Genomic DNA, 22,084 nt, shown 5'->3' on the forward strand with positions numbered 1-22,084 from the left:
AGGACGGATTCGAGAAGATTCGTGACGCGGTTCAAGAGGTTCGAGGTCGATCGAGATATCGCTGGAGCGGCGGCAATATCGCGTCGGTACCGCTGGAAATTTTATCAATACTGAGGCCGTCTAGTCGCTGACAGTCGTTCGTGAAAAGTACGCGGTCATCTGACGGAGTTGCCAGGCCAGCGGATAGCTCTAGTTCAGGAAACCAGTAGCGACCGACCAACAACATGTGAGTAAATCTACGAATCCATTCCACGTCCGCGAAAAGTGTTTTTCGAGAAATGGAACCTACCGAGACTGGTGATCACCTAAGAACGAATCTATATCGAATTGTCCCGCTTTCCGCTGATGCAACTCCTAGCCAAGACGAATCGTCTCCGACACCCTTTAAACAAATTTCGTACTATTCGACCGGTAGTCTTCGTCGGTTTTTCGAACGTTTCTTTTTTGTTTCAAATTTGTACCTGCATCCACGGTGGAACACGGATTCGCATCGAACGTGTGTGACACTGGGAAGGGAAATGATTTCGAATATTGCGCAGAGATTTTTGTGACAGTGTGAATTTAGTTCAGGAGAAATGTTTGTACGACCGAGGGTGAATAATGAACTCGCAAGGAAAAAGCAATAGTACAGTAAAGAGCACAGTTCGCGCACAGCTGGAAGAAATGCAATAAAGCGAAACATAGACGGAAATATGGGATTGTCAGTTTGCAAAATAGTCCTTGGGATTTTGCAATGTTTGTTTGCCAATTTTTTCCCCCTCTTTTCTGAGATGAAATCGTACGGTCGATTGAAATTTCGATCGAAATCCCGGCGATGTCGTTGATCAATCGGTTCCTTGAAAGTATCGAGCCTTGGTGAAATGGATTTTAAAACGCAATTTCCTAGGTCTTTGTCGCCAATCGATGCCGTTGCACGGCCAGTCAGTAACACACGCCAGAATTTCCAATAAAATGCAGCAAAGCTTAAAGCAGACCAGCAGAGACAGTTTTCTTCGGACAGTGAAATTGAGGTCATTGAATTCTGGGACTTCGCCATGTCCCTCTTTCGCGATCGAACTGTGTCCGATATGGGCGAACAAATTGCTTGACGATTTGCGAATTTTATTTCATCGTCGATCGACTCTTTGGACGTCCGCTCGTTAGGAACGATTCAATATAATTCACGAAGTGTTCTAAGCTTTTACTCCCTACTACAGTGTTTCCCAACCTTCCTCGAGGAGAGATCCTCTTTTGCAATAGACGAATATCATATCATCTATAACAAAATTTATAAGAAAGCATTTTTAGGGTAAAACAAACACGTTAAAAATAGATATTTCAAAGTCTAATTTTAATTTAATATTCATTGAATTTTTAATGCGACAAAATTATGATAAGAACAGTTTTTTCTATTTTTGTTTCGTTTTTCCTACACGAAAAGGACATTTTTATAAATAGAAAGTAAGGCTTGAATTTAATTGTAAACTTTTATAAATTATTTAGTAAACTTTTAATTTTTGAATTATTTTTGTTTTGTTTGAAGTTAACTTTTACATCGACGCTTTAATTCTGTTATAAAAGTTCGATTTCAATAGCTATTTTGTATTTGATTAATAAAAATACTGATGAAATATTTATTTCTTTTATATTTTTTAATAGAAGTATTGCAGTATTGTTTAACTAAACTACTATAATTTTGAGGAATTTAAGTTAATAATCTACTCTATTGATTATGTATTATAAACCTACACCATACACTACAATACATCCCCTCACTATAAGTGAAACATCGATGAATTTAATTTTTTACTTTGCACAACGCAATAAAAGAGATTCGTCTTTTCTTTTCCAAATCCAGAAATGGCTGTCCGATGAAAATTGATTAACTTTACATTTATCTGACCAAATTTGCATCTTTTTGAAAGAACAGGTTCGTTTTTCTTTTCAGCTGATGGAAATTAACTGTCTTCGATGCTTTTTGAGTCATCAATCGATAGGAATTTTCTTTCGTCCCTTTCTATTAATTTTTCAGCCATTGATGTCTTTAATGCAACTTGCAACCATAATACACTTTGTCAATTTTCTTCTGACAATAATTTAGGGCGATCTCTTATATATGGAGGAACATTACTATTTATTTATTCATTTATTTATTATTATACCTGTCGAAAAACTTAAAATTTACTCAATTTTCTCAAATTAAAGATTTTGTCATTCTCACTTTTCCATCGAGTCCATGAAATAATATCGTTTCCGTATTTGCCATTCTTAACTTTGTTATTGACGAAGAAACTATGGCACACTTGTGGTATAGTTCTACTATAATTATGAGAAGCAACAGTTGTGGCAAAATTTGTGTTTAAGACTGTCGATTCTCAGAACTGCAATGCAAAATTGATTCCACGAAAAGAATTTGTATAATAATATTAATCCTATCATTTTCTTTTTTTTAAAGTCAATGCAGTACTCACTAAGTATTTTCTTTCTATTTTATATGGAGAAACGTTGGATGAAATATTATTTACATTAAAGTTTCGTACGTGTGTTCAGTTTTGCTTCTTACTGTATATTTTTGGATCTTTAATTACGAAGAGACGCGTACTGGTGGCAATCAATTGCGACACACTTTCTATATTTAGATAATCAATGTCGACCACATTTGCAGCAATGTTCTATGGCTTTGACGATAAAACGAAAAGTTGTGCTTTCTGATGACTATCTCGATGACCGGGTGCAAGTAGATTATATCCGACTAGCTTTTGCCTGCGGTTTCGCTCGCACAGGAAACCGTTTAGTTCCCTCGGAAATAGATATTGTTTCTCCATTAAATCTTTTATAGAGTTTTAATTTTATGTCATGTCGCCATCTTATATTTCAAAATTGATACCATTTTTGTAATTAACGTCCCAAAAAAACCTTCATAACGACACCCATACGGATATTTAGACGTATATACACCATTGCAACGGTTTAGTGATAAGATAATAATTACGTACTTACATGTTAAATTTGAAGTTTCTAGATCCATTTACGGAAGTAAGGCAACTTTAATGCGAAATAAGTCTATCAATGAGCATTCAGACCAAGTATCAGGTAAATCCGACCACACACAAAATATGTCCCATACAAACATTGCAACCCCTTTTCACCCCTTCCGAGATTGAATTTTTTAATATGCCGAAACAGGTGTTTGATTAATTATGTCAAAGAGCATTAAGACCAAGTTTCAAGTAAATCCGACCACAAATAAAATATTCCTTATACAAACGTTGCAACCCCTTTCCACCCCCTTAGGGGTTGAATTTCGGAATATCCTTTCTTATTTCTTGTATACATCATAAAGGAAACCTCTATGTAAAACTTCAGCTTTTTATGTCCAAGGGCTTAGCCTGGGCGTTGATGAGTCAGTGAGTCAGGTCTTTTATTTTATACATTGTATAGATGACATCAGACAACCGTACATTATGCCTGGTATCCACTGGATACTCTTCCTCGGGGCTTGAATTGAGCATACGTTTTTATAAATATAAGTTATTTACTAAACGTCTAACTTATGAATTATTTTTTTTCCCGTTACCTTTTATTTATTATGTAATAAATATATCGTATTATCAATAAATAGGTTTTATTATATAAGGGTTCTAAATGATTTAGAATCAAATAAAGTAAAATGATTGTCCTTCTATAGTCACTAAATCTTAGCACGCATTCGTAACTTCTTTAACTTCTTGAAACTTATTCTGTACTACAATTCTATATTAAACAAATTGTTTTCTATATTTATTTATACTTTTGTATAAATATCGGTTCTATAAGGGTTCTGAGTAATTTATAATCAAATATGATCGTCCATCTACAGTTACTACATCTTAGCACGTATTCATAACTTCTTTAACTTCTTGAAAATTATTCCGCACTACAATTCTATATTAAACAAATTGTTTTCTATGTTTATTTATACTTTCGTTCAACTGGAAATCAACACTTTTCTAAATGGTCATAATAATTTAATATACACGATAAACAATTGTAATGTTATTTTTCATGTATTTTTATGTAATTCTGCAAATGAAGAATGAATAATCGTAAATCATAGAAAACGCCAAAAATGAGGCTTATAATTATGTCCTGCAATGTATATAAAATTGGAAGTAGTGCTCTTGCTAAGGAAATGGGAACACTTATTACACAACCCGATGCAATTCGGAAGATATCCGGAATACACGAGACACGAGTAATACGAATGTTTGAAATTCTATTAATATACGAGCGGTATTTTAATACCAAATCGATCAGCTATTGCCACACAATTGTTCGATCGGCTGCCAAAAATAAAACCCGCTACTCTCTTCGACCGCGTTTCAATCCGCCATCGTACCTGGTATCTCTAGAAATAGTGTTTTACTTATCAGAATCGAAACCACCCTTAGAAATAACGATCAAAATATTCTGTAATTCGATAACGTGACAAATATTGCTCAACAAGGAAATCGTACATGAAAGAACGTTAACATTTTAATGCAACGAGAAACGGAACATAATACTCCCATGATAATTAGACTAATATCATGGTCGTTCGAGGAACAGTCGTTCTCCTTGCAAAAGGTCAGTCTTACTTACGTATGAAATACCTCTGGCCAGGTCGAATCAAATACCACGAAACGCCTCTTAACCTTTCGATTTCCATCGACTTTCTTCCTGGTTTGCGCCGAACGTCACAAAACTTCGACTCGTTGGAAACTCGTTCCTATAAAACGAAAGTAATTAATGACAGCTACGGAGGAAAAATCAAGAGAGTACTTTATTCGAAATCGACGACATCCCCTCAGATTTATTTAACAGTAAATCTATGTTGACATCGTCATTTTTCTTAAAATTGCGGTTCGGTGAAAAAGAAAATAAGTTTGCAACTTTTGGACGCTCAATGATATTTTAATGAGATTTGCGATTAGAATTAGTAAAATACGACTGCTTTGATTTAAATAGACGTCTTGACTTAACGGGAAACCGCAATTTATTTCTGATAGATAATGGAAAATATCGAGAGTTTCAAGTGATTTGTTACCTAATTTGAAGGTTATTAATTGCAACGCAGAATTTATTTATCTTGGATGATTTGTCGTGTTCGCAGGGCCACCGAGGGCGGTCTAGCACCGGATGCGGCTGCAGGCACCGTTGCAGGTTCCGGCGAAATCGTCGGGGGTCCCAGGACGCCTCAGCAGATTGCCTCGCAGAAGCGACTGCAAGCAACGCAAGCACAGGTCGATGAGGTCGTCGACATCATGAAAACGAATGTTGAAAAGGTCCTCGAGCGTGATCAAAAGCTCTCCGAACTCGACGATCGAGCAGGTGAGATTAATAAAAAAAGTCTGAAGCAAGCCAATCCAAACAATACTCACGAATAAAATGCTGGCACGCGTCATCTTTTATTTCTAAGGTTACGAGTGTTCTAGACAAAATTCATAACTTCTACATTTTTTAATTTCCGATAATGCAAATAAAAAAAATATGTAGTTTCTTTAAAAATGTTGATGATATAACGTTAAATTATTAATTGTAACCGTGAAAGAAATTTCAAAATGTTTGGAAATCGATATTTTTCAGTCACTTTGTTTTTTTATAAATTTTCTGTATATTTTACTATCACTATCCTCGACTTTTTGTTAATGATTTCTTCGTAAATATTGTTAAGATAACATATCTTTGGTCCCCGCTTTTAATCGACCATTTTGTTCTTTAATACGATCACCTTACCAGTTAGAATCGATTTAATTATGTAATAATTGTGACATTCGAACTCTTCATTTGAGATTTTCTTTTGCAGACGCGCTTCAACAAGGTGCGTCACAGTTTGAACAACAGGCAGGAAAACTGAAGAGGAAGTTCTGGTTACAAAATCTGAAGGTAATTTTGTTATTATTAAAAATATCTCGTTGAAAATCTGTCTTTTCTAAGGGATGAGTCACGCAACGAGACGATGCAATATAACTTTTAAAGTATTTGTTATAAGCATAAATGTCTCGATCAATAGTTGTACAACTTTAAAAGGGTGCTTTTAGTCTGTTTCTTGAATGCATCATGTTGAGTGGATTCGCTCTGTAGGAAGCACTGTCATGAATGGGACATTATAAGTATTTTAAACATTGTGAATATTTCTATAATGAAAGTATTACTTGTTTTGTATCTATATTATACATATTCATACACGTAACTTAGACAATTAATCTTTTTTTTCTAGTAGCATTAGATGAAGTACTTTTGTTACTTTTGGATTCAATTCTTTTATTTATTGCATCCGATAAATTATTTCTTTTTTAAGAATATTGACATATATAGTCTTTTTAAATGTTCAAATGTTGTTGCTAAATATTTGTGTAGGAGGAATTCAATAATAATTGGAACACATATTGATGATAATTTTTTTTAAGTTCCGGGGATGGAACTTGAGATCTCGAGAATCGAGACAAGGGTTTAAGTTAAGGAGCAGCGGAGGACTCATTACTAGACTGTGGATATTTATACATTTATGGAAAATTTAAATTTTTAAAAAACTACAGAATGCACTTAATATGCATAAATATAAAGAATACTTAAAGTAAGATACGAATTATTATATTTAGTAGTTGAGACAACCCTCTACAAACCTCCAATTTCATTAATTCTTTTAATAAAAATATGAATTTGTATAAAGATCCTCAGTCTGCTCATTACAGTAAAATGTTTTAAACTAGAATTAGATAGGTGCTTTAGTATGTCTGTTATTATATTTTAAATAAAATGGCAGTACTCCCTATATTCTTTCACTTATCCAATACTGATAATTTCGTTCGACTTTGTTCGTAGATGATGATCATCATGGGCGTCATCGTACTCATCATATTGGCCATTATTATCGGTAAGTAACCATACGCATAAATGCATTTTGAAAAAGCTAATGACATCGCCGCGCCGTTGTCTAAATGTTACGTGTCATCTGGTCAGTGTACCTCGCCGCCATTTTGAACGACTAATTCGTCCAAGTTTAACGTTTCTAAATATTTACAAAAAGACCTAAAAATCTTATATATACCAAACATTATAATATGTTTAAATAATTTTGTTAAAAATCTGGGACTATGAATCAGGCCTGAGCGTTTTGAGAAACTTTTTATTTTCAAATTTATTTTCGAGGCTGTTTGGGAAATAATTTATTTTGTTAAGTGTTTCCTGAGGGAAGTATAATGAGTATAATGAGATAATCCCAGCATCTTTATTACCTCAACTTACAAAATGACGGAGATTCAATTGAAAATATGGCGTTATTACGAAATAATTTTTCAAATAACCGTGAAAATTACTTTAAAAACTTTCGGAAAACACACAGGTCTGATTCCAAATCAGACTGCAGACCGAATCAGTCGTTCACGGCTACTATCTCTGTCAATCTATGTTTCCGCGCTGAGAAGAGATCCCTGTGGCCGGAAAAGTTGTATTTGCACGACGTTGAGGGACGCTAGACGTCCCGAGCGAAGTCTCGCCAAATAAGCTTGGACGTCGTTGGAGAAATTCCTCGGAGGATGCCGGAGGAATCTCTCCAGCGGGTTTTTCGTCGTATTAATAACCATCTTAATCGAAACGAAAAATTTAATACTAATTAAAAAACCGTGTTTCCGCTTCTAATATTCTGTTAAACCGAGTAGTTTTGTTCACGCCAAAAAGTATTCCTTGAATCCGCGAGAAAAGAAAAATGGCTGCTTTACACAGGACTTAAACGTGCCCGCGACATTCTCATTGTTGACCATTTAACGTGTGAACTCTATGTGTTTCTCTTTTCCCGTCTAGCGAAATTCATGTAGACGCGCTGGTTGGTGGAAGAGATTTGTGTGTGAGTGAGTCTGAAGGTAGAAAGCAACAAAACTGCGACATTGCGTATTACTGTTGTATTTCTCTTTGTCTCTGTTTTTCTATTTCTATTTCCCCCTCTCTTACGGTCCTCAACCTCTTTTCTCACGTAGGACGTCTCTGTACCTACCTGTGTACGGGCATGTACATAGGTCCGTACATATATATCTCCGTTCTCGTTGTTTTGTATTACCAGATTCCGTAGCCCTGAGCCCTTCAAAATCTCTACCCGACGTTTTGAAGGCGTGCCCTATGCAAGTGTTTGCAATTTCGTAGGAATTTTTTCACCGGCCAGCTTCCCTTTCCACTGGACTCTCAACGACGGAAATAGGACTCTTTATTTGTCGCTACTTTCCAAAGTAAACTTTAATTAAAATAAGAAATTTTACACTCGTTGTTTCCTCGGTATACATATTATCTTTACACCGACTTTACAATTTTAAAAATTTGTAATAATTTTTTCGAGCATTCTAGAGACGAGGTACAAACCCAATCAACATGAGAGGTATCGCTTTTAACAAGATAACTAGGTATAACGTCTTGAAAACGTACCTGAATTTCCGTGATTTCGATACTTGTCAATGCACACCCATGTTAACATAAATGATTCCTTGGTTACGTGTTTATTTTAGGTTTTTTTCGTTGGAATACTTTTGTAGGAACTACAGGCATTGTACAACTACAATCAATATCCATTATTGACAAAGGGTTTCCTTCCTAGGAGAGTTGATCAAATAATAGACTCTATCAGGAAGAAAGACCCAAGAGAAAACATCCTTACAAACAATTACTGCACTTGGGTCAAGTAAGTCTTCGGAGTACTTTCTTTTATGGCTCGAACAACGAAGAGGAAGCTTTTCATTCGGAAACTTTGTACACGATGAATTAGGAGATCGTTATAGTTTCAGTTTAAATATAAAATTAGCTGTTTGTCTCGAGAGTTCTACGATTTTGACACTAGCTTATTCATGATTATGGTAAGAGAATTCAAACCTTACTGAAAGGATCACATACGTACTCGCTTGACTATCGAATTAAAAGTGATACCACTAAAATAATTGTTTCACCAACACGATTTCGCCAAAAATAGTTATATACCGACAATGTTTTCATCGACACTGACTTCCGTCAACAATTTCATCGTGAGTCTTTTACTCATCAAAGAACTTTTTCCCCAACAAATAATCCGTCGTTAAGCTGTCCAAGAACGAAATCCAGCATCGACAAACAAAGGGAAGATTTGTTGTCGTGAAAAATCCTTACAAAATTGACGCTTACCGTCGATGTTATACATATTTTGTCTGCCTGTAATAGGTACCTGCTGGTCTATCTGTCGCTATCTGTATTCTATTCTACCCCATCCCCAAGAACCCCGCGTGCTTCTTGGATCGTAGTATATTCATGAATCACCGATTCAATACTCCAAAGTTGCAATTAAGATGCAAACGCTAAGAAGAAAAGTGAAAAACTGCAAACGCCTCGGTGCTTCATGGATCCTCGACAGCCCACGAACCGGATGTCGAGATCAGAGCAACACCACAAACATTCTACAGGCTTTGCCACGAGAAAGAGTATAAATGTCCAGAATCGTCGATTTAATAGAAATTTCCATATGGAAGGGTTCTTTTACGGGTCTTGGTTCGTTTCGACTGTGAAACGCCATCTTGAAAGGAGAGTGCAAGACCTTCGGGTCACCGATTTGACCTTCCATCGCTGACTTGTGTCGAAATTAGATCGCGTGGCCATTAAGGGAAGAGTTTAACGATCTTTTGCAGGATATTAGATTGTAAATAATAATTTTAAAAATACAATTAAAGGGAATATGTACTCCCCCAACGGTCCGACTGAATATTTTATAATACCAGTTGTTCGCAATTTAGGATACTAAATACGAAATAATTAGGCACATAAAATAGACCTTCAAGATGCGTCAAATCGACAGAAACGCAATAAGTTTCTTTCAAAATAGAAACTTAGTACTTAATAAGAATAGAAAGTGGTGTATTTCCGTACAGAGGGCGTTGAAATACACCAATATATGAAATTTAAAATAAATCGGTGACCTAAAGGTTTCGCACTATGCCTTGTTACATCACCATTTGTACACTTCGAAACTATTTTATTACAAACGTTATACAAACGAGTAAAATTTATTTTATTTGATCGTTTCGACTTGAAATTTGAATCTAGAATCTATAGCATAGATTTAAATGTTGAAACATAATGTAAAACAAACCTTATTATTATTATTTACTTGCAATCAATCTTGTCACAAATATAGAGTGTTCGTTTGAAAGTTTTACACCTAAATATCTCAAAAACGATGATTCAAAAATATCAAATACAGAACTTCAAGGTTGTTTGAAGATCAGCCTTGTTTTTTTAAACAGAAAGCTGCGTTTCTATTAATCGACGATCGGTAAGAAAAATACGATATGGAAAGCTCGAGTCCTTCGTCGAAATACTAGCATTTAAACTGCTTTATCAAAGCCTTATCAGTGTTAATTCTTTAATTCCGTTGCGACAGGAATTTAAGGGATTTAAAAAACAAAAACAGATAAAATTGTAGACGTTGGCGATAAGAGAAGCGTAAAAGTTTTTCGATGGAAAACGCGGCCTTTTTTTGGAACGATCGAGTGCGTTTCAACGAGAAAATCAAATTCGGGACGCGACGACAGCCAAAGAAAAAACAAAAAAAAACAGCACACAACCACTTACCTCGCCTCGTAATTAACTGTTATGTGTCTGTCTGTACTTTTTGGTGGTATTACCCTGTCTTCCTTCCCGAAGTTGGTCCCAGTCAGTGATTTTCAATTTTTTGGTGGTCACGAAAGTCCGGGAAACGAGAGAACCATCGATACGAACGAAACGAAAAACTATATAAAACTAGAGAAAGCGAACAGCGAACGGAGACAGAAAAACGAAAAATAACGTTCAAACAACCACCGAGAAATGAAAACACAAAATGGACAACACCACAACGACAAATTAACAAGTACTATATCTCGCTCCTACGAACAACAGTAAGAACAACAAGTACAACATCAATAACAACAGTAACAACAAAAAAATAAACGAAAGGTTTCTAATAAGCTTTTTGTTCCCCCCACTGTTCTCTTCGGTACGGTAAGCTACAACTTTAAACTGCTGCACTAGGTACCACAATTTTTTTCAACTTTATTCTATCATACTCTATTTCTACAGTTAAGTCATCCTTCAAACCTCAGGGTCTTACCTCGATTAAAGTCCTGGAACCATTCATAAACAGGGACCCTGTTATAAATGGGGGAAAAAGATTATATATAATTATAATTGCTATTTTTATAATAAGTCTTATTTTCTTTTTATTTGTCTATTTTTATAAATTCTTTTATGTTCATTTCTATTTAATAAATAGAATCATATAAAAAGAAATAAATATCCAAAGAAGTGATTAGAATTGGTGTTCAGATTTTGTTTATCTTATATTATCAGTAAAATTCTGAAATTTATCAAACAATGAAAACTAATTTTGAAATTCCAAATTAATTGAATACATTATTGACATTGATTTTAATGTAATTTATTTTTTTCATCTCTTCGTTCGTATAAGTCATTGAGTCATCTTGAGTTCTTCGTCTCTAGTCACTATATTTCTTCTGTCAAGGTCGAGGATTATGATCTCTCCCTGGCACGCAATTTGTAATCATTATTTTTTTACTATTTTTATCTGCGCGCAGAATTGAACGTCTCCGATCGGAACTTAAATGAATATCGACGGAAAAGAAGACAGTAAATCGAAAAGATCAATATCTGCGCGCAGTAAAGGATTCAGATTTCTGCATATTCGATACAGCATGGAACTTCTCTTTTCTCTCTCCAACTATCGAACCCGATTCCTCGAACTCGAACACCGTTTCAGAGTATACAATTATAATACATATAACATTATATAATATACCGAGCGAATATCGTTTCCAACGAGACAATTCTGGGACGATCTTCACGCCTGCGCATGAATTTCTGCTTGCAACGATTTTATGGTAGCATGACGAATTTTATGTTTCATGTTCGACGATGAATAGAGTTTGTGTCGGTATTGGAAAACGTAGCAACGCATGGCTTACTCGTTCGTTGAACCGTTCGATGGAAAATGCTTTCATCGAGGCTTCTGACAAAAGCTACAGTGATCGTTGATATAGAAAGGAAACACCATTTCGCGGGGGACGAGCCTCGATAGCGTGGAATTAAATACCGAAGGAAATTCTCGTCCTCGCCGTTGAACGATCAATGTACAAACAGAATGGTGAACTTTGTGTGAAGTAGTTAATTGACATCGTTGCATGTAAATTGTTTAGAATAAAACGTGAGATTGTGTAGAGAATTCCGTAATTAGATTATCAGATTCGAGTCTCGTGGACGAAGCCATCAAATCGACTTATAAAAATCGCTGGATAATAAATATTGGTCGATTTAAAATGCGTTTCGTTACAAATGATTAATATAAATGACTGAAATTTATTTCGAGTAGTTTATAACAGTTATCGATGAGAACACGAAGTTTCATTTTCCTCTTATTTTCTCAAATTACAGTGCTTCTTTTATCGTTTCCCTTTAAAACGTCGAATTACTTATTCATTTTTTCAATAAGAAGCTGTTTCCTTTGCAAATCAAAGCGTAGGGCAATTTGTACGGCTTACAATTCCGTTGATATTTATTATCGATTTTCTGTGAAAAAATTCACGTTGTATCTCGAATTGACTTCGTCGTATCGAAATACGAGGTTCAATTTTCGTCCACGAAGACGGTAGATCGCGATCGATGCATGCAAAGAGTACCAAAAAGTACCCGGGAGCTCCAAAAGTTGCCAAAGAATCTGAAATCAAACGAATCAGAAAATGGACGAACATAAGTCGGTCGGATAACGCACATGGAAACAAAAATCGGCTGTTGTTCTTTTCAGCGGGCGTCACCGGCAGCAGCTACTCGCAAAATTGAGCACGTGAGTAAAATTAAGTCACCCCCGATAAGAAAACAAAAAATTTAAAAAATATTAAAAATAAAAAAACGACAACAAGAAATAAACGACCGCAGCAATCAGCAAAAGCGGAAAGGAGAAAGGAGAAAGGGACGACGAGAGTTAAGAGAAAGCGTTCGAATAAAAAGTATCGACCAACGACGGGAACGAGGTGTTAGAAAAATAGAGTCTGATCGAAGGAAGATTTAGAAAGAACTGTGGAAATAAAGAAAAGATATACGTTGTCCATCGTTCATCGATTGTCGAGAAACAGCTTGGAGAGGATCTTCGATGTTCAAAGAAAATATATTTGGAGATGGTTTCGTCCTACACGGGGTGGATACATCGAAGAAAGCGACGATCATGGTTCTTTTCGCAGCTTCGACTCCGGTTCCAGGTTTCCGGTCGATCGCGATCGAATATCTCTCAACGTTTCGCGAATGGACGAATGCTGGCCATATTTTCATTTTCCGCTCACGATTTTTGAGAACACCTCGCTGTTCACCGACCGATCTAACGTCGAAACATAGACGGAATCGGTGTCACGAATACCGTCAAAATACTGGTATTTTTAGATAGTCGTTTTGTTACCCTCGAAGAAACCGAATGTTACGAATACCGGTACGATGCCACACAAATCGATGTTACACCGACGTATTTCGGTATAATACCGATGAATACCGTTAAGAAACAGGCATCGCGAATTGAAATTTTAATAGATACGAAGAATACGGTTATAGAAACGTAAAACGTAAATGTTATCGATTTCTGAACCTTGGAAATAAACTGTGTCGGGTCTGATCTTTACGGTATTGTGTTGTGAATACCGTGTGATAAAATTTTTGAACGGTGGACTCAAACTAAGAAGACCGTCGTTTAATTTGCAAGCCAATCGATTACATTTTTATTTTTATTTGTTATTCAATGTTTGGGGTCTGTATTTACCATAGTAATACCGGTATCGTAACGATATATATTTCGGTATTTTGACCAGGGATTCATACTGGTACTCGAAATGCCGGTATTTTTAGATAGTCGTTTTGTTACCTTCGAAAAAACCGAATGTTACGAATACCGGTACGATGCCACACAAATCGATGTTACACCGACGTATTTCGGTATAATACCGATGAAAACCGTTAGGAAACAGGCATCACGAATTGAAATTTTAATAGATACGAAGAATACGGTTATAGAAACGTAAAACGTAAATGTTATCGATTTCTGAACAATGGAAATAAACTGTGTCGGGTCTGATCTTTACGGTATTGTGATGTGAATACCGTGTGATAATATTTCTGAATGGTGGACTCAACCTGGGAAGACCGTCGTTTAATGTGCAAGCCAATCGATTACATTTTTATTTTTATTTGTTATTCAATGTTTGGGGTCTGTATTTACCAAAGTAATACCGGTATAGTAACGGTATATGTATATGTATATCGGTATTTTGACCAGGGATACTGGTACTTGAAATACCGGTATTTTACCTACATTTACCGGTAATTTTTTCAGTTTCATTGCAATTCTCAAGATATGTTTTCATAGCGACCTAAACTCGATGCTATTTTCTTATTGTAATTGTTGTAATTTCAAAATCAAAGTTCCAGATTTAATTTATCGAATACTATAATAGGATTGGAGACTTGTTAAGGGAATGTGAAAACATACGAAGATCGATTTTCAAGATAGGCGACAAGACAATTCAGACTGACAATTTCCACGATCGGAATACCGAAATAATACTGGTATTTATTTCAGTTTTCGGTAATATATCGGTCTCGTTATAGCTTTGCTGGCATAATACAGCTACGAAAATAGTAAAATACGTATATAAATACCGGTATGATACCGATACCTCGAAATATACCGGTATTCGGAACTATAATTTATTATTTCGCGTTCGTATCCTTCTCCGTCGATTGGGAAAAAATAAAATAATAAATAGAGAATCGAAGGACGTAGCGACAGACCTGCTTTTGTCGAAGATACAGCGTTTCCAAGCAAATTACGCCATGAAACGAGGAATCGAAGGACGGTACTCGTCGCTTTCAAGTGACAATTTCATTCTGAATAAAATAATTGAATTATCACGCTGTTTACGTAGTGCGTGTGACCAATATAATTGATTCGCCAGAGCGATCTTTATCAACACATTGACTGCCACGCTAATTTTTCATAGTTGGAAACGTCCTCAACCTTTGTTCAAACGTCGATTTTAGACGTTTTTAGATTTTTAAAATAAAGAATTATTGTATAATGATACAGCAACAGCTTAAAAGTTTTAATTTTCATGCAATAATCTTTATCGTGCGGGTCGCCAGTGACCACCATGGCAGTCAACGTGATAACCCTTGAACGGCGGCCATTTTGACTCGAATCTAAACTTCGTCTCGCTATCCAGAATAAGTTTTCTGAATTAAATTTCGCATCATCGTGTTTGTTAACTCTGTTCGTTATTTATCAAACACCAAAATTTAAAAATAAGCAAATAGGTCAAATTGGCCCCCGGGGGTTAATCTAGGTCTTAAAATAAAAATCGCCATTTACTCTGCTTCTAAGCGAATACTGCGGTCCCGACATCGTTACTTGAAAGTGGGAACCGCCGTAGCGAAGAACAACAAAACGGGAAATTAAAATAATATGAAAAAACGAGAAAACAAAAGATGAGAGACGTTTCGAGGCTCGCTCGGAGCACTTATATAGGTTCGTTTTAAGGCTTGAAGAATTATCTACAGATGTTATGTATACATGTTAATAATAATAATAATAATAGTAATAATAATAACAACAATAATAATGATAATGATAATAGGATAAGAACAATAATAATAGCGCAGGAATAATTTAATGATACGACCCGCGGTGAATTCCGTGGACAACGATTAAAAATTAAATACACGTGTATATGGGGTGTCGTTAACAAAATGGAAGACACTGAAATATCATGCTTTCAAATTTCTATTCTTCACCTGATAGTTGAATCGAAACCAAATGCTCGTGTCTATTATAAAACATGCAACTGCATTTTCGAGGTTTACGGACTCATACCCACTATAAATGCGCGAAAGCATATCTCGTTATATGTGAAAATTTTATCCCCCCTGCTAGGAGAATCAACCTTGGAATCAGTGAAGCGATTAATGCTAACGAAAATGGCAAAACTTTTTTTATTTTTAGCTGTTTCAGTTTGTCTTTCGCTCTTTATCTCTTTCTACGTTCGACAAAACACAAAGAACGTTGTTCCCTTTCCATAAATGTGATTTAACGCGGAAGCGCTGTATTGTGTCTTCGTATTCTGAAACATTTTTAATTGTTTTCTATAGGTGAACTTATATACATTTGTCCAATTAGAAAACAAAATTCTTCTAAATAGTCGTAATAATTCACATGTAAGTAATATAGACATTGATTTGGTACTATTATTTTTATGTAATCTTGCAAACAGTTTTATTTATAAACGCCAAAAAATGAGCTGAACTTATAATTTTGCCCGACAGCGTATTAAGTTCTTCGATGTTTAATTTTGTTCCATCATTTTCTTTGACCATTCGATTAATTGTCAAGCGACAAAATCACAGAGCGAAGTCAGCGAAGGGATTTGCATCTTGATCACGGTCTTGGTCAGAAAAGTATCGAACGTACGGTCGATCTCCTTGACCTAAAAAATGCTCCTTTACACCTACAGAGAAGAGGATCCTTTTAAAACCTAGTATCTCTTTAAGTCCAGTAGGAGGTAAGAACACCGAATGTTCATTTTTTTCATCATTTTTTTTTACAAATATTTTTCTCTTCTTACACTCCAGTATCGACCAAAACAGTTTTACGTGTTTTGGCGCGACTATAGTTTCGAGAAGAACACATTGATAGTCGCTGATTCCTTTTATTCTGTACGCGTGACATCGATCTCCAATGAACAGACAGATACATAACTCCTCTTTTGTTCCACTTTCCTTTTGATTTAAGGGGCTACTCCCATTTGGGAAAGTCGGTTTTAGGCGATTTTTAAATTTTTCTCGTGCGATTACTCATTTTTCAAGACAACATAGTATAATTTTAGTACAATAATCGTTATTATTCCTCGAGTTATTGCATATTTCCTGCAATCTTGTACACAGCTGGAAAGATGAGATACATAGAATTTTCTGATTCGTGTTATATCTATCTTCTTGTTATATCGTGGTGCAAGCATCTCATAATTATTAAATCAGAGCGTACGGGATATTCTTCTTACCCCTGTGCCAATTATCTTTCCAGCTCTAAACAGTAAATGTTTTAGTTCTCCAGAAACAAAAGATTTTCTTAAAAACAATAGCTTCTGAAAGAAAATGTTACTCTACATTTCAATGAATTAGGTCATCCCATAAGTAATGTCGTGTTCTGGCAAAATCAGTCAAACATTATTATAGTATTCAAGAAGAGTTCATGGTGTCCATTACTACTATCGTAGTTGTTCAGAAGTATCAAAGATTACAAAAACAGACATAACAAAAGTGTTAACTAATGTACAGAAAGGAATGAAAAAATATTTCGACTGTGAATATCCCATAACATCTGTAAAGTGCATTAAATTTTAAAGATTTAATAAACTTTAATATAACCCTTAAACTATTAGGTTTGGGATATAAGTATAATTTTTTGCAGAGATTAAAAATCTGCATCAAATAGTGCAATCAAACCCATACAGTTCCATTTAAAAAAAGGATGTTTTCACCTTTCAGATGCATACAAATGAATAAAATTACAGTTCAGTTTGTGCATCATCCTCTAACTGTTTCAAAGATACAGCTTTTCCCGATTGAGTCAAGCATTCTGTATATGAATTTAGTGTTATTATAGTATTAAAGAAAAGTTCATGGGTTCCATTACTAGTATTCAACACATTCAATATGATAGTTATTCAAAAACTACAGAAACTTGAAGTAAGAAAAGCTTCCATTCCCCAGAGAGACTGTTTGCACCACCATTTATATTCTTCCTGTGTGGTGTAGGATAAAAGAAAGATGTAAGAGACGACATTGCGTATGGAGACGGCCTAATATCGTTTCCTGCAGAGTCGTTTCCCATCGGAGTGCACCAATTACAAAATTACTGTGAAACATTCGCTGGACTAATTTCTGTACTTTGCTTTTACAGCGAAATTCATGCCAGAATCGACACCACCACCGCCACCTTACGCTTATCCACCGGGCATACCAGCTCAGATACCAGCTGCTCCAGCCGCCGCCGCTCCGGCCGCTGCACCAGGAGGCGCTGCAGGCGGTGCGAGCGGCCCCCAGACCGCCGGTGCAGCGCTAGTCGGTAACCTGAAAGAAATCCACAGCGTGATGTAAAGGGAGCCTCTCCGTACCGTACCGCAATACGAATTTTCCATTTAATCTTAAGCGAGTAACAAAAAAAAAAAAGAAAGGTAAACTTGCCCGTAAAACGAAGGCAGACGAATGGAAACTCCGGTGAAAAACGCCGGGGGTTGCACGCAAGTCCACGTGAAACCGTAACCCAATTCATTCTGCAACTAAACTAATTAGGTTTCTCTTTGATCGTACGTGGTAGAAGGGAAACAAGTCGACGATGGAAGGAATGTTCGATCGGCGAACGGAACGGTTGACGGGTTAACTGCTGCCGCGTTCTTTTAACGATCGAGTTGTTTAATTCGCCTCTGTGTTTTCCTTCCTTGACGAAAACGAGGCGCAACGCTAGTTCCTTTTTTCCCCGCAGTTAACGCGTTCAAACGTTGCTATTCGCAAGTCCCGCGTAGCTCTTGTTAGGGTCAGTATCCGTCATTTCTGCTCTGTTCCGATCGTCGCGATTATGACGAACACCGTAGACCGATAAGGAGCTGGGTAACAGCCTCTGGAATATTTATTTCTATATCTAAATATAGATTAAGGCATCGATCTTGACTAAACCGCGAGTCTCCGTGCGTATTCCTCGTAGTTGACCCTAGGCTGAGAAGATCGGTCCCGAAGAGACGATGCGGAGGACACTGTTCGCGATATCAGCGGGTAAACATGTGTATCTACGTATATAAGTGTATATGTACATAAATTATTACGAATTGTCGATGTAAGATTAAACTATGCATATATACATACATAAATACACATATACAGGGTGTAACTGGACGGGTGGTGCAGCCTGGCAGACGGCCATTATTATTATACCTGTAAAAATAACCAGAAATAGAATAACATTTCTTCGATTAAACCAACTTTGAAAATTCATACCACTAAAGTTTACAAAGTTTATTCGTGGGAATAACGAATACGAATTTTCGATCGACCAGTAACCTAATTTCTACCTACGTTTCGTTGAACCGGTAAGTCGTGTGCAAAAGCTGGTTTACGATCGAATCAAACATTTTCATTCGTTTTTCGAAAATAAAATTTGCCCGACTTTGTTTAAGTCTTCAAAGCGTTGAATGGGAAAATGTTATTCCTTTTTTTCCAGTTTATTTTTAAAACTAGAATCGTTGTCTGCGCGGTTGCAGTACCCGTCCAGACACACCCTGTATATAATATATACATATATGTATGTGAAACATAACTTATAAATACATGGCAGATAAACAAACACGAGAAAGAAACCCGACAGAGAGAAAGTGAGGGAGAAAAAGAGTGATTGTTAGCATGTACTTTTATTATTGGTCATCGACGGTGGACGTAGAACTATTGCGAGTAATCGTTGCTGTCGTTCGATGATTCCCGGCGTTGACTACGTTCCTTTAGACAATCTCACCTTGCAAGCCCTTTTTTATGGATTCGACTGTAATTTAGATCCGAGCTGCAACCTGCACCGTTACTCAATACATGGACTTCACTACCTCACAATTTTTAGCCTCTTTCGAAAGAGTTTAGTGAACCTCTAATAGCCGTTCGTTTTTAAAAATTGTTTCCCATAGTACTTCTTACGGTTGGTGGTTCAATTATACAAGTTTTACCAGCCGCGTGTATTTCGGGAGCAAGATATGATCTCGAGAAGCGTTTACGATTACGACGAAATGTTATTGCTTTACTCTTCATCGTCGAGTTTACTTAGAAATTTTCAATTCCTTTACTAGTCTTTGGTTCTTAAACACTTAACCCCTTGAGTGAAACGACTTATCCAAACCCGATTTTTGAGTCGATAAAATATTTAACCCTTAAATGGTATCGAAACGGAACTAGCATAAAAATAAAAAGCAATGATCTTTTTGTGTAGTTTAGACAATAGAGCATTATCATTACAACTGACGTAATCTTTGTAGATTTTCCTCAGTCGTTTCGTTTGTTTATACTGTATTATTTGTATACAAGGGGAATCTGACCCCTAAATAAAACATATTATTGTTATTATTGTCTTTGTTCAGTCGGTTGCACGAAATAATAGAGCACAATATTAATTGTAAATAAATGTAATGAAAATATCCCACACTACCAGTTAAGGGTTAAAGTATTTAATATGTTTGGGAACAGATTGGAAAATAAATAATGTTTATAATAATATTGCGACCAATTAAATAGTCTGCTGGAAAATAAATCGTGAGTCAAGGGGTTAAAGATGAAATGCAGCGGATGTACAGTTGAAAAAATGATGACGTTCTCTTCACTGGCCTAATCGAATATAGTTTAGTTTTTGTTTTTTAAAAAATCGAAAAGTCATAGTTGGAACGATAATTTCGAAATAAAGTTGAGATCTATTTGATTCGCGCAATATTTACAGGCAATTTAACCATCGAATCGAACTCGAGGCTTCCTTGCTCAAAGTAAAACGATACGACTCCGATGTCCTCAACCCTCCCTTTTTCTCCGAGTCGCTTATCGTTTGTCCATGAATCGATCACAGACGAAAAAAAAAAATGACTACTTAAAACGTTTGTAAGTACGACGAGAATAATTATGCGTAAAACGGCTTCACCACATAGGCAGTTAACGTATTATCACGAGGTACAGAGATACGAATATTAACCGCGATAATTGGTTGAATTGAACATCATGCAATTTACTAATCGAGAAATCAATGTTCATCTAGGAGATGATTATGTCTTAGAAGTTACTGTATATTAGCCTTAAATAAATACAATTATGAAAGAGTTGACGCTTCTTGGGCTTCGTATTCGTTATTACCCCATCCGTTAGTTTCCATTTAATTTTCTGAGAGATTAAATTATGAGAGGGTTTGAAAAAGACAATCATCACGGTTTCGGTAAGAAACTTGAGCTACGCATCACGTTTTCGCATTAGAGTCCCAAACACTGATTTATAAACTTCGTGTGTACTACAGACGAAGTATACGAGTAGACTTTACAACTTATGGATTTTCGTGGCCCAATCTGACTGCCATACCGATCTCAAAATTCGGATTCGTGATGATAGTACAGACGAGGTATACGAGTAGACTTTTCACCTTATGGACTTTCGCGGCCGAATCTGACTGCTATACCGATCTGAAAATTCGGAGGTGATTTTAGCGGCCTCTTCTCATGGATGGCGGTCAGTTGATAAACTATTCATTGAATTAGCTTGATGGGCAGACAGCTGTAGTGTATGCGTAAGTACATGTGAGTTGACTATGGAAGGGATTAAAATTCATTTTTGAATCTATTGGTAATGTTGCGAGTGACACGGAAATGGTAATGGGGCTCTAGAGCCCAAGAAAAATGGGCCGAAAAAATACATTGGGTGAAAGATCTATTACCTCGTTTCTGACAATACTCTAGAATCTTTGATGAATCAATGAGTATCAAAACTAGCCTAGCGAAGAAGTTCTATATTTATGATGACCTATGCAAAGCGGATTGCAACCAATTTGCTAATATTATTTAGTTTTTAATTAATAATTGCATTACCCAGCTAAGAGTGATACGGTTATTAATTAAACGCTAAATAATATAACCCAGGTCTCACCACGTGGAGGTTGCTGCGAATGGAGACCCGCCCTAACCAAATCCCAACCACCCTCCATTAATAAAGATCTTCTGTGATCAATGATCGTTGGTGAAAAAAGAAACAAATGGAAGTGCAATCGATGAAAGATGTACAACCAACGAAAGAGTTTTCGAAAGAATTTGCCTGCCTGATATAATAGTTAATGTAAACAACCAAACACCTGCCTAACCTTAAATCTAAATTCGTGTATATCCTACCTATCTAAAATCGTCTATATTCTACCTATCTATAAATATAAATTTGTTTATATCCTACCTATCTATAAATCTAATTTCTTGTCTATCTAATTATCTAACAAAAT

General features: G+C 36.0%; 1 protein-coding gene across 1 annotated transcript; it reads left to right on the plus strand.

Moving 5' to 3' along the window:
- Window positions 1–8: 8 nt before the first annotated feature.
- LOC122400429 (vesicle-associated membrane protein 2-like) lies at window positions 9–20,927 on the plus strand. The gene is made up of 5 exons (XM_043401896.1): window positions 9–226; window positions 5,111–5,328; window positions 5,804–5,883; window positions 6,823–6,874; window positions 17,993–20,927. Coding segments are annotated over exons 1-5 (549 nt in total). The 5' UTR covers window positions 9–224; the 3' UTR covers window positions 18,190–20,927.
- Window positions 20,928–22,084: the final 1,157 nt, after the last annotated feature.

Source organism: Colletes gigas, unplaced genomic scaffold (assembly GCF_013123115.1).
Source record: "Colletes gigas isolate AHSC1104 unplaced genomic scaffold, ASM1312311v1 Colletes_gigas_Sc00018, whole genome shotgun sequence".
NCBI classification, from domain to species: Eukaryota; Metazoa; Arthropoda; class Insecta; order Hymenoptera; family Colletidae; genus Colletes; species Colletes gigas.

Bases quoted from the DNA above. Each gene is read 5' to 3' on its own strand.
- LOC122400429 (XM_043401896.1), top strand. The intron at 5,329-5,803 runs GTGAGATTAATA...TTTCTTTTGCAG, and splicing joins CGAACTCGACGATCGAGCAG to ACGCGCTTCAACAAGGTGCG. The intron at 5,884-6,822 runs GTAATTTTGTTA...CTTTGTTCGTAG, and splicing joins TCTGGTTACAAAATCTGAAG to ATGATGATCATCATGGGCGT.